At 39.3% G+C, this 12,761-nt stretch overlaps 1 protein-coding gene across 2 annotated transcripts in view; it reads right to left on the bottom strand.

The window, feature by feature from the left end:
* Window positions 1-12,761, bottom strand: part of UHRF2 (ubiquitin like with PHD and ring finger domains 2) — a 130,850-nt gene that overhangs the window by 43,244 nt on the left and 74,845 nt on the right. For both annotated transcript variants that reach the window (XM_040417149.1, XM_040417147.1), the window contains 3 exons: window positions 6,965-7,074; window positions 6,582-6,768; window positions 5,696-5,819 (listed from right to left, as the gene is read on the bottom strand). In XM_040417149.1, coding sequence (XP_040273083.1) covers window positions 5,696-5,819; window positions 6,582-6,768; window positions 6,965-7,074 — 421 coding nt within the window. The remainder of the gene's footprint in view (window positions 1-5,695; window positions 5,820-6,581; window positions 6,769-6,964; window positions 7,075-12,761) is intronic.

Genomic DNA, 12,761 nt, shown 5'->3' with positions numbered 1-12,761 from the left:
TTATCTCCCTCCCTCTTATCGACGTTTTCCCATATAATGTCCACAGGAAATATACCACCAGAAATGCTCAAAGCTACCATAGTAGCTATACCCAAGCCAGGCAAACCTCTTGATCTTCCAGAAAATTTCTGTCCGATCTCTCTTTTGAACGCTGACCTAAAAATATACTCAAAGCTACTAGCTAATAGACTATCTTTATGTGTCACCCATCTTATTCACCATGATCAAGTAGGTTTTATTAAATCAAGACAAACCCTAGATAGCACTAGACGCATAATCAACCTCATTTATTTTCATTTGCCTTCCTTGCTTCTGTCCCTAGACGCGGAGAAGGCATTCGATCGAGTGCATTGGGGGTATTTGAAGGCAGTACTAGCCAAATTTGGACTACGGGGACAAATTACCCAAGCGATAAGTGCATTATACTCCAAACCGTCAGCTAATGTCCTTATAAACGGAATGCTATCCAACCAACTACAAATCAATAATGGAACAAGACAGGGGTGCCCCCTGTCACCTATTATCTTTGCATTGGCGATTGAACCCCTGGCAGAAAGCATAAGGGCCCACACACTAATTTCAGGTATAAAAATTGGGGAAACAAACCACAAAATCGGTTTATGATACTATCCTGGCACTAACCAACCCAACAATATCCCTACCCACCGTTATGCAAATATTAAAGTCATTCAGCTCTATCTCATACTACAGCCTAAACGTAGCTAAAACCCAAGTCCTTAACCTAGGTCTAAAAGATTCAGATCTCATCTTGTTGAAATCTAAGTACCCCTTTAAGTGGAATTCTGAACACATCACTTACCTTGGAATTAAGCTAACCCCCATCGTTCTCTAATCTGCTAACAGTAAACCTTAACAACTTAAAAGGAAAAAAGAAAAAACGAACTAAATAGGATGAGAAATTGCGAAATATCATGGAGGGGAAGAATATCAGCCATTAAAATTTTCATTTTACCACAAATTCTATACCTGTTTCGAAACCTCCCAATCTCTATACCCATAAAAAATGTAAAAGAAATCCAAAAAAATGCTTATTAAGTATACTTGGCAAGATAGAAAATCAAGAATCCAAGCAGATGTAATGTGCCTACCCATTCCCAAAGGGGGACTAGGATTCCCCTCCATAATTAAATACTACAGGGCGTGCATTTTAGAACAAATGAGATATACATGGTTAAACCGGCCCGACAAACATTGGATTACAATCGAAAACTATATAATGGGTGTAGATAACCCCCAAATATTCTTCATCTCAAATTAACTAATGAAATCCTCCCGCTCTCCAGAGATGCCACCCACAATCCAAGCTGCACTTGAAGTTTGGACTCTATTGACGACCAAATTGAACCTTGCTAACATTTCCATAACAGACATTCCCCTAGAGGTCGTGGAGAAATGTATCCCAAATCTAAAGATCCATAATTGGATTTACTAAGGAATCACGAACCTGAGCCAACTTTACACCAACAATATTTTAAGCTCTTTCACAGACTTGTCCTTGAGATTCAAAATTCCCCATATGGACTTCTACAAGTACTTACAAGTCAGACATTTTTTATCTGGGGCGAATTTCCCCACGACCTCTGATATAATGAAAATGTTACGAAACCCATTAACTACTCTCAAAGCCCTATCTCTCAGTTATCACCTTATGACAGAGAGATCGGACTCACCACTGACCCCCCTATTGAGGAAATGGGAATCTACATTAAACTTGAATATTTCTTTAGAACAATGGGACACTGCTTTCTCGATTATAAGTGCCTCTTCTAAATGTGTAAATCACCTTGAAAATTCTAGGAAAATACTTTATAGATGGTACTTTACACCCTATAAACTATCTAAGATGTACCCCCTATCATCCCAAGTCTGTTGGAGATGTTCTGCGGAAAAAGCTGATATGGAACATATTTGGCGGGAATGCAGTAAGATTAAGCCGATCTGGAGCTCGGTCAATGCTATTCTTACACAAATATGTAATATCCCAATTTCACTATCCATAGCTCAAGCCCTACTCTCCGTTGATCTAGATTTATTTCCCCCAACTATCAGGACAGTTATCACCCATGTGATTGTGGCTACTAGAGTGAAAATTGCCTACTATTGGAAAAATCCAAACCCTCCTCCACTGATGGAAATTGTAAACGATGTCAATAACAACTGTTTATATGAAATGATCAATGCCTCTATATCTAGCAAACAACCAATTTTAAAACTATATGGCACTACTGGCTTCATTCCAAATTCAACAAAGTCCTAATAGATAAGTAAAGTACCAATGTATTTATCACTCCTTGTCACACACCTCCCGTTCTCTCCCCTTCTTTTCGTCCCCCTTTCCTTACTTTCCCAATGTTACCTTATAGTAATGTTCATAAATTTTGCCCCGGTATCCCTATGTTGGGGATGACGAGGACAAACATCTCATGTAGTATTGTTAAATACTGTTTATTTACACTGTATAATGAGACATGAAACTCATAGAATGTATGTAACATTCCTTTTTGAAAACAATAAAACATATGTTCAAAAAAATTATAATATTGAGGCCCCACGGGGGCGACCAACTATAATAAAGAAACAACAGGCTGCAATATGCAATGTCCCATCACAAAAACACAATTTTATAATATCCGCCAGTAAAATAGTGCAAGAATAGGAAAATATTCTTATTCTTTCACAATTTTATTGGCGGAGATTATAAAAATATTTATGTCATGTAACTAGTGTTGAGTGAATCAAAGTATCCGAAGTGGAATTCAATTGGAATTTCTGGAAAAATTTTATTCGTAGCAAAGCCGAATTTCCTCGCGCTTTGTGGTGACAAATCTATTTTTCCTGAAATGGTGGTAAAAACAAAACCAAAAAAAAAAAAAAAAAAAAAAAACTTACTTGCCTCAACCATTTGGACGCGAAGAGGCTGTCGTAGCCATCTTGAGTTCAGAAACCGTGAGAAATCTTGCACGGAATGATGTGTGCGTCACCGCGCTGGCCGGGGGTGGTGATGTCATTAGTGATGCCGTCACTGCGCCCAGCCAGCGTGATGACGTCATCACGTCACCGTAAGAGATTTTGTGTGGTGTCTTTAATCAAGATGGTTGCGACATCCTCTCCGCGACCAAATGGATGAGGTGAGTATTTTTTTTTTTTTTTACCGGATTACCCTAATTTTTAAAGTGTAACTGCTGTTTCATTTTTTATACCCTAATAGTATAGTACACCCTGCTGTATAAATGCTTTTGTGCTTTATAATTTAATATTTTTCAGTTTCACATCATAACACCCAGAAATGTGTGTCACTTTCACATTGAGTAGGCATCTTCTCACAAAGTTGTCATGTGCAGCCGTCTCTGATATAAACAAGAGAGACAGGAGAGCACTGGGAGGAGGAGCACAGCCCTGAGTGCCTGGGGTCGGGCAGAAAGTGGAAGGGGGAGGGCTGCTTTAGATGCTGCTTTCTCCTGAATGGTAGCAGATAGACACATGCAACTGGTCTTGTTTGAAAGCTGACATTCCAGGCTTTCATACAAGACCAGAATGACAGCTAAAGTCAAGAAGAAATGACTGTTAGAAATCGAGTCGGGAATAATCACAAGTAAAACCTGCTTTTATTTTTCACTTTCAGCTGCATTCACTGCATCCCCATTTCTATCAGTGATATCTTCCCCTGTACTGAACATATTGCTGTCATTCTGGTACCAGACCAGAGATACGAGCAGATAAAGCAGCCCCCCTACATGTCAGTGTGGAGGAGAATGAGGGAGCAGCTGCAGAGCTGACAGGTGACTATTATGCCTCTTTCACACAAGTGAGTTTTCCGCGCGGGTGCAATGCGTGACGTGAACGCATAGCTCCCGCACTGAATCCTGACCTATTCAGCCCTGGCGCCATAGAAGTGAATGGGGCTTCAGTGAAAAACGCATTGCATCCGTAAGCAAGTGCGGATGCAATGCGTTTTTCACTGAAGGTTGCTAAGAGATGTTGTTTGTAAACCTTCAGTTTTTTATGACGTGCGTGAAAAACGTACCAAAACGCATCGCACCAGCGCGGAAAAAAAATGAACAACTGAGCGCAATCTCAGACAAAACTGACTGAATTTGCTTGCAAAATGGTGCGAGTTTCCCTGAACGCACCCTGAACACATCCGGACCTAATCCGTCACACTCGTGTGAAAGAGGCCTTAAGAGGCTAAAACAAATGCTTACTGATTTCATGTAATTGCAGGGCTTGGTTAGCTATATGTGAGAGGATACACACTGCTCTGGGGTAGTGTGGGAGTTATCTGCATTCTTATTGGTCTTGTCTGTCTCTGGTTAGCTGTATGCGAGAGGATACACATTGCTCTGGGGTAGTGGGGGAGGTTATCTGCATTCTAATTGGTCCTGCTAGTTCATGTGAGGAGAGCAAGGGGTTATGGGAAGTGAGGGAAACACAGGATGGCCTCAAGGACATGGCAAAGACCACAGGAAATGCAACAGAGCCCATCTTATGAAGATGCTGAAATAGAGGCACAGAGAAATAGGGTTGCTAAGGGCTAAAAGGTAAAATTAACAGAAAAATAAAGCTTCATAAATAGCTTCCCTTCAGCATCACATATGTTAGGAATTTCATTTTTGGTAGAGAAATGGCAGTTACACTTTAATCTCAGATGCCGTGATCAGTGATGAACGTAGCATCTGAAGGGTTCAATGACTGGGGGAGGCGCAATCGCTGTTCACAGTCATTGCACCAGCTACATACAAAGGAATGTGCTTTGAGAAGTATTAATTCATCAAGAATCAAACTACTTCATGTTTAATTGGTTTCTCATTTTTTTTATTAAATCTGGTTCTCCAACACCAGTCAAAGTTGAATGTGACTCACAATGTACAAAAAGCTTACTCTATTCTCTTCTTAGTACATTGGTCACTCACATTAATTGTGAGTGACCGGTCTAATACTAAACTACTTAAATCAGTCTCTAAAATGTGACTGGCATAGGTTTTCTTCACAGCTTGCTATATGAACATTTTTGGCCTACGTCTGGGGGAACAGCTGAAAGAATCCAGAGGGCCTTATGCATCTATTGTATGTCAAAAGACAGTAATTTCGGGATACCCCGGACTTGAATGCATCTGCATTTTATTTCTACTGCATGGAACAGTGTAGTCCTTTGAGCTTTCCTACCGCGCTGCTTGTCTGGACTGATACTCTCATTGTTATAAACTCATTCTAATATAAATAACAATGCTTATTAAGCTATAGGAATATCCAATCATATGCTTGTGGGGAGGCATTTTGGTCTGGATACAAAATTACTATCTATTTGGCTACGGAAATAATTGCTTTATTTAAAACTGTATGTAGTAGTTTGGGATTACAGAATTCAAAGTAAGAACAGTTTGTTAATATTGTACCTTCTGGACTCGATTTGTAATCTCAGGGCAATACCCTTGACACTGATTGTATTTCTTCTATGATAGTATCAGACAGTACAATACTGTGAAACAGATTTCTCCAAATCTACTCAATTATTAAAGGCCTTCAAAGAGGCAATGCACATAACTATAAACCACATGAATATGTAAATTTAACAATAAACTGGATATACAAAGTATGCAAGCGTTCCCACAAAACCTGGCATATCCTTCCAGTTATGTCATTAGAGTGATTGAATCAACGAGTGTAGTAAGTGTACCTTGCCCCAGTCTCTTTGGCTCTCAGTGCTTGCTGATGGCATCTTTGCCTTCTTTTTACTTTGCTTCAGTTTTTCTCCAGCCTTCACTACCTCAGTTGAATCGTTTTTGCAGGAAGGACAATACCTGAAAGATAAAGTGTTTGTGAGGAATAAAAGGAAATGCCTAACATGGTTCATGTAGAGAAGCCATTTTATCTGTACAAAAATAAAAGGACCCATGAGCTTTGTATCAACATTTTCTTTTACCGGTGAAGAAAAGAAACTACACAAAATCTTAGCTGCAGTCCCAGCCTGGAGCTTCTACTCCAGTGTTTCCCAACCAGTGTGCCTCCAGCTGTTGCAAAACTACAACTCCCAGCATGCCCGCACAGCCAAAGGCTGTCCGGGCATGCTGGGAGTTGTAGTTTTGCAACAGCTGGAGGCACACTGGTTGGGAAACACTGTTCTACTCAACTCATTATATGAGGTCAAGTCCTATGTTACCTAAACCTCAAGCTCTGCCAGTGGTTTTTATCCGGTCAAATGCCGGCACTAATGCCGGAAACAGGCCGAATCTCATTATAGTCAATGGGCAGTATCCGGCTATGCTGGATACAATGAACTCTGGCAGGTCGTTCTGCTGGAAGATTAAAATGCTGCTGTGAAACTAGCCTTTCTAAAATAAGGACATCCTGGACATACAAATAAAAACACAATAGACTGCTCAAACCCCGTTAATACATGGCACCATTCTACTTATAGACTGACTGAATTTAAAGAATTGGTAACCTTAAAGGAGTTATTCCACAAATTTTGTAAAAAATTAAAATACGTGGTGTAATGCACACCTTTATTTTGACTCTCTACAACAGAACAGAATTTAAGCCACATGAAACAAAAAACATACCAGTCTTCATCTTCAGGTATCTTGGACAGTGGGGGATTGAGGCAGTATATATGGTAAGCCATATTGCATTCATCACATAAAAGTTGCATATGTGCATCCTGCTTTCCACCACATAAATAACATGAGCAGAATCGGCATTCTGCATTGGGATCTGCTTTGCAATGTTTACATTCAGGACCACTTTTCCCTATGAAAAAAAATATATATTTCTGCTATTCAAACATTTCTGTTCTCAGTTTAGAACATATTATAAGGTGAGGGATTTATAAAAATTGATATTGCTAACAAGTTATTTAAAACCTGATCATAGCGCCTGTTCAATCAGCAAAACTTCAGTGAGATTTAATTGCTGAAAACCCACTTTTACCCATTTATCAACTTACTTTTAAATTCTCCATCTCCAGATGACAGAGGATACGCCCCAGGCTTCTCTACCTTGTATATCTCATCAGAAAACATTACCTTACAGTCATTAATCGCATCATCAGGACCGCTGAAATATACAAATATTAAATCTATTAAAGTAAACTACTAGTATGCAAACTAGAGAACATGATAATGAAAATGTAGAATAAGAAAGAAAAAGTTGATTGGCTTCAATTCAAGGTCCCTCTATTTCTGCTTGTAAAGGGACCATTTCAATGATAAATGCATCACAGTTTATAACATTTCCTTATATATGCATGACCCTACAGTTTAAATTGCAGATTTCTATTGCTTCAACATAAAACGTATAAACATAACTATATTCATCGGTACTGGTAAGTCATTAATATCTCAATAAATGGTTTGATTATGTGTTTAAAGGTTATTTCAGTCTTAGCAAATTACATATCGCAAGGAGAGTGGATCTTACTGCAGGGACAACCATTCTAACGTTTTTGATTTAGCTTTTGAGCCAAAGCCAGAAGTGGTCTGGAAGGGAATGAGAAATATAGAGAAAGGACTTACAGTGCATTTGGAACGTCTTCAGACCCTTTAACTATTTTCATATTTTGTTATGTTGTGGCCTTGTGCTAAAATAAAAGAAACAAAAACAAGTTTTTCCCCATCTGTCTGCACTCAATACCCCGTAATGAACGTAAAAACAGAACATTTGAAATCTTTGCTAATTTTTTGAAAAGGAAAAACTAAAACCTTGCATTGACATAAGTATTCAGACCAGTTGAAGCAGAGATTACAGCAGCCTGTCTTCTTGGGTATGATGCCAAAGGGTTTCCACATGTGAATTTTCCTATGTAGACCTTTTCAAACTCTGTCCGTTTGGATGGGGACTGTTGGAGGACAGCCATTTTTAGGTCTCTCCATTTATATTCTATTAGGTTCAAGTCAGGACTCTGGCTGGGCCACTCAAGGACATTCACAAAGTTGTCCCTAAGCCACTCCTGTGTTGCTTAGGGTCATTGTCTTGTTGAAAGGTGAATTATCAACCCAGTCTGAGGTCCAGAGCACTCTGGATCAGGTTTTCATTAAAAATATCTCTGTACTTTGCACCATTTAGCTTTCCCTCAACCCAGCCCAGTGTCTCTGTCCCAGCGACTGAAAACCACCTGCACAGCATGATGCTGCCACTACTATGCTTCACTGCAAGTATACCATCGGGAAGTGCCTGGTTTCCTCCAGACATGATGGTTAGAATTGAGGCCACAAATTCAATCTCTGTTTCACCAGACCAGAGAATCTTTTTTTTTCACAATCTGAAAGTCCCTTAGGTGCTTTTTTGCAAACTTTCATGTGTCTTTTACAGAGGAGAGGCTCCTTTCTGGTCCCTCTGCCATAACGCCCAGATTGGTGGAGTGATGCAGTGATGGTTGACATTCTGTAAGTTTCTCCCATCTGCACGCAGCATCTTTGAAGCTGAGCCAGAGTGACAATTAGGTTCTTGATTACTTCTTACCAATCGCCCCTCCAAATTACTTAGTTTGGTGGGGCAGCCAGCTCTAGAAAGTTTAAGGCCCCTTTCACACGAGTGTGACGGATTGGCTCCGGATGCGTTCAGTGGAACTTGCACCATTTTGCAAGCAAGTTCAGTTAGTTTTGTCTGCGACTGCGTTCAGGTTTTTTTTTCACACAGGTACAACATCTCTTAGCAACCACCAGTGAAAAACGCATTGAATCCGCACTTGCTTCCGGATGAAATGCATTTTTTACTGAAGCCCCATTCACTTCTATGGGGCCAGGGCTGTGTGAAAAACGCAGAATATAGAACATGCTGCGTTTTTCACGCAATGCAGAACTGATGCGTGAAAAAAAAAACGCTCATGTGCACAGACCTATTGAAATGAATGGGTCAGGATTCAGTGCGGGTGCTATGTGTCCACGTCACTCTCGTGTGAAAGGGGCCCAAGTGTCCTGGTTGTTCCAAACATCTTCCATTAAAGAATTACGGAGGCCACTGTGTTCTTTGGAATTTTCAGAGCAGCAGACATTTTTGTACCCTGTCTGATTGCTACAGGCAGCTGTTTCCTCTGTTTTTGCTCTGCATTGCCAGCTGTGAGACCTAATATAGACGGGTGTATCTTTCCAAATCATGTCAAATAAACAGAATTTCCCACAGGTGGATTCCAATCAAGGTGTAGAAACATCTCAAAGATGATCAATAGAAAGGGGAGGTCCCCAGAGCTACATTTCCAGTGTCATAGCAAAGGGTCTGAATACTTATGCCCATGTGAAATTGAATATTTTTTTTCAAACATTTCTAAAATTCTGTTTTCACTTTATCACTATAAGGTATTGACTACAAACTGATTATTTTAGCACAAGGCCGCAACATAACAAAATCTGAAAAAGTGAAAGGGGCTTAAGACTTCCTGAATACACTGTATACTTCTCTCGTTAGTGATGATCTGTACAATTATCTGCGCGTCTAATATAAGCTTATCAACACCATAAGAATGTCTCTATTGTTTTACAAAGCTGGGTGGTGCCTGCCATAATGCAAAGTGAATGGGATTTTAAAGCAACCCTCTGGTTCCAGAAAAAAATATATCCCATTAACTAGGAAGCGCATAGAACACTTACAGGGTGCTAACCTTTTCATCCTCAGATTCCAAGGCCCCTGTCCTGTCATCTAAGAAGAAAGCTCCACTTCTCAGACTACCTGATGCACACTGTGGTAGTCCAAGACATTTCCTGCTTGTCCAGCCAACATTGCTCACGTGAACAGTACTGGCCAATCTGAGGGCAGCAGGAAGTGTATTGGACTAGCAAAGGCACAGTATGCGTCAGATAGTCTAAAAGTGGTGCAGCCACCTTGGATGATAAAACAGGGGCCTGGGAATCAGCAGATCTGCAGATTAAAAGGAGGGCACCAGGTAAGCGTTTTAATTAATGTGACTTTTTTTCTTGAACCAGAAGGTCTCTAACAAATCTCATCCGCTTACCATTAGGGAACTAGTGCTGGTACTCTCACAATATAAATGATAGGAAATTTACTGATGGATATTTGCAAATCAGTATGTATGGTTCGTATGCAAATGTGAAACATACCATACAGCATTTATTGTACCATGTATCGGCGAAGTTTTTGGTGTATTTCCAGGAGTTGAAATATCCTCTTAAATTAAAACATAGTGTAATCACATGCAATCTACCATTTACAGTTGATTTCTATTAATTATTAATTCATTAATATTAATTTAGCCAGTGTCCCAGAGAAGCAGTTTATTACCACTTGCCTTCTCCTGTGCTCAGGGCATAGCGCTCAATGAGAACTATTGGATCCAGCGATCACGTGATCAACGGGTGTCTCAGGTGTAGGAGAGCTGTAGCTGATCAGCTCTGCAAATGTACAATGCCACCACAAGGGCTCATTTCCCCTGTAACAGGGGCTCCTTTGGATGCCCAAGTTACAGTGGAAATAGTGCAAAATGCAAAAAAAAAAAAAAAAAGGCTCAGTGTTCCCAGAGGTCTTTTAACGACCTCTTGAAGGATGTATTGTGTAAAAAGAATTTAAAAAAAAATATGATAAAATAAAAAAATTCCCATGCAAACCAAAACAGACACCATAGTTGCTCCATTCACAAAAAAACTATACATAATATAAATATTGGAAACCTATTTTAATTATTTTGGTGTCAATTTGCATGTTTAAAGAGTAAGAAGTTATAGTTGAAAGCATTACTTTAAAATTTTTTGCAGCTTTTTCCAAATCAAACTTAAAAAGAAAAACATGCTAAAAACCATATTAACCACTTCCCGACCGCCCATCGACTATAAACGTCCTTGGGCGGTCGGTTTATCTCTGAATGGACGTTCTGGAACGGCCATTCAGAGATGGCCGCTGCACGCTAATCGTGCAGCTGCCGAGCAGGGGGCCCGCTGTTAGTGACAACAGGGCACCCCAGAGAGAAGGCAAGGACCGTTCCAGGGTGTCCCTGCCTTCTAGATCGCTGAATACACAGCGCTCAATGAGCACTGTGTATACTGATCAGGAAGCGCTATGTGACCGCCGGGGCCGGGGAAGTGCAGGAGCTGTTGGGTCTTCCATAGCCCACGATCAGCCCTGCACTGAGGCTGTACAGTGCAGTATTATGCTGTACAGCCTCTCTGGGGGGTGTATTTCCACTGTAACTGGGGCTACTATGTCAGCCCTAGTTACAGGAGAAATCAATAGTGGGAAAAAAAATATGAAGTTAAATGTCCCCCAGAGGTTTTGTATGACCTTATGGGGAGACACAAAGTGTAAAATAAAAAATTTTTAAAATAAAAAGGGTTTAAAAAAAATATATATTAAATTTGCCCCCAAATCCGTTATTTAAAAAAATTGAAGAAAAAATATAAAAAATAGACATACCGGTATTTGGTATCACCGCATCCACAACGACTGGCTCTATAATAATATCATATGATCAACCCCATCAGCTGAACGCCATAAAAAAATAAAAATAAACTGCACCAAAACTGATTTTTTTTGTGAGCTCACCTCCCTAAAAAACATAATGTTAAATCAAAAAGTTGTATATACCCCAAAATGGTGGCAATAAAACGTCACCTCATTGCGCCAAAAAATTTGCCTCCACACAAGACCATAGCCAGAAATACAAATAAAATATGGCTCTATGAAAATTGCAACACAATAACATGATTTTTTTTTCTAAAAATGTTTTTATTGTGTAAAACGCAAAAAAAAAAAAAAAAAAAATCGAAAAATGACATTTTTTTTTACTTCACCTTCCAAAAATGAGATAAAAAGCAACCAGAAAGCCAAATGTCCCCCAAAATGGTGCTAATAAAAACTAAAGCTTGTCGAGCACAAAATAAGCCCTCACGCAGCTCATTCAACAAAAATAAAAAAGTTATTTCTCTTAAAAACCATGACAGAAAATTCCATGTTAGAAAATCCAGATGCTACTCTTTCCCTTTTGAGCCCTGGCGTATCCCCAAATAACAGTTTACGACCACAATTGGGGTGTTACTGTATTCAGAAGAAAGTGGGTAGAAAATGGGGGGGGAGGGATTTTCTCCTATTATCTTTTGTAAAAAAAAGAAAGTTTGGGCATAAAGCACCATTTTGTTGTAAAAAAAATATGTAATTTTTCATTTTCACACCCAAGTATTAAAAATTCTATGAAACAGCTGTTGAGTGAAGTGCTCGCTTACACCCCTTATAAATTCCTTGAGTGGTGTGTTTACAAAATGTGGTCACTTTTTCTGTGTTTTCACTGTGGGATTACCTCAGGGGCTCCATTCCAGCAAAATCTGCTCTCCAAAAACCATATGGCGCTCCTTGTCTTCTGTGCCCAAACAGCGGTATACGACCACATATGGGTTGTTTTTGCAAACTGCAGAATCAAGGTAATAAATATTAAGTTTTTTTTGTTGTTAACCCTTGATGTGTTCCAGGAAAGAATTGATTAAAATGGAAAATCTGCAAAAAAAAGACACATTTTCAAATTTCACCTCTATTTTATTTTAATTCCTGTGGAATACCTAAAGGGTTAACAACATTTCTAAAATCAATTTTGAATAGTTGAGGGGTGCCATTTCTAAAATGGGTTCATTTATGGGTTTGTTCTATTATGTAAGCCTCATAAAGTGACTTCAGAACTGAACTGGTCCTTAAAAAGTGGGTTTTGGAAATTTTCTTAAAAATTTTAAAAATTGCTTCTAAAATTCTAAGCCTTCTAACGTCCTAAAAAAAAAAAATTACATTTACAAAATGATGCCAACATAAAGTAG

The sequence above is a fragment of the Bufo bufo genome, chromosome 2 (genome assembly GCF_905171765.1).
Source record: "Bufo bufo chromosome 2, aBufBuf1.1, whole genome shotgun sequence".
In the NCBI taxonomy this organism is placed as follows: Eukaryota; Metazoa; Chordata; class Amphibia; order Anura; family Bufonidae; genus Bufo; species Bufo bufo.
The sequence above is the reverse complement of the archived record's forward strand: the minus strand, read 5'-3'. Positions and strand labels throughout refer to the sequence as shown.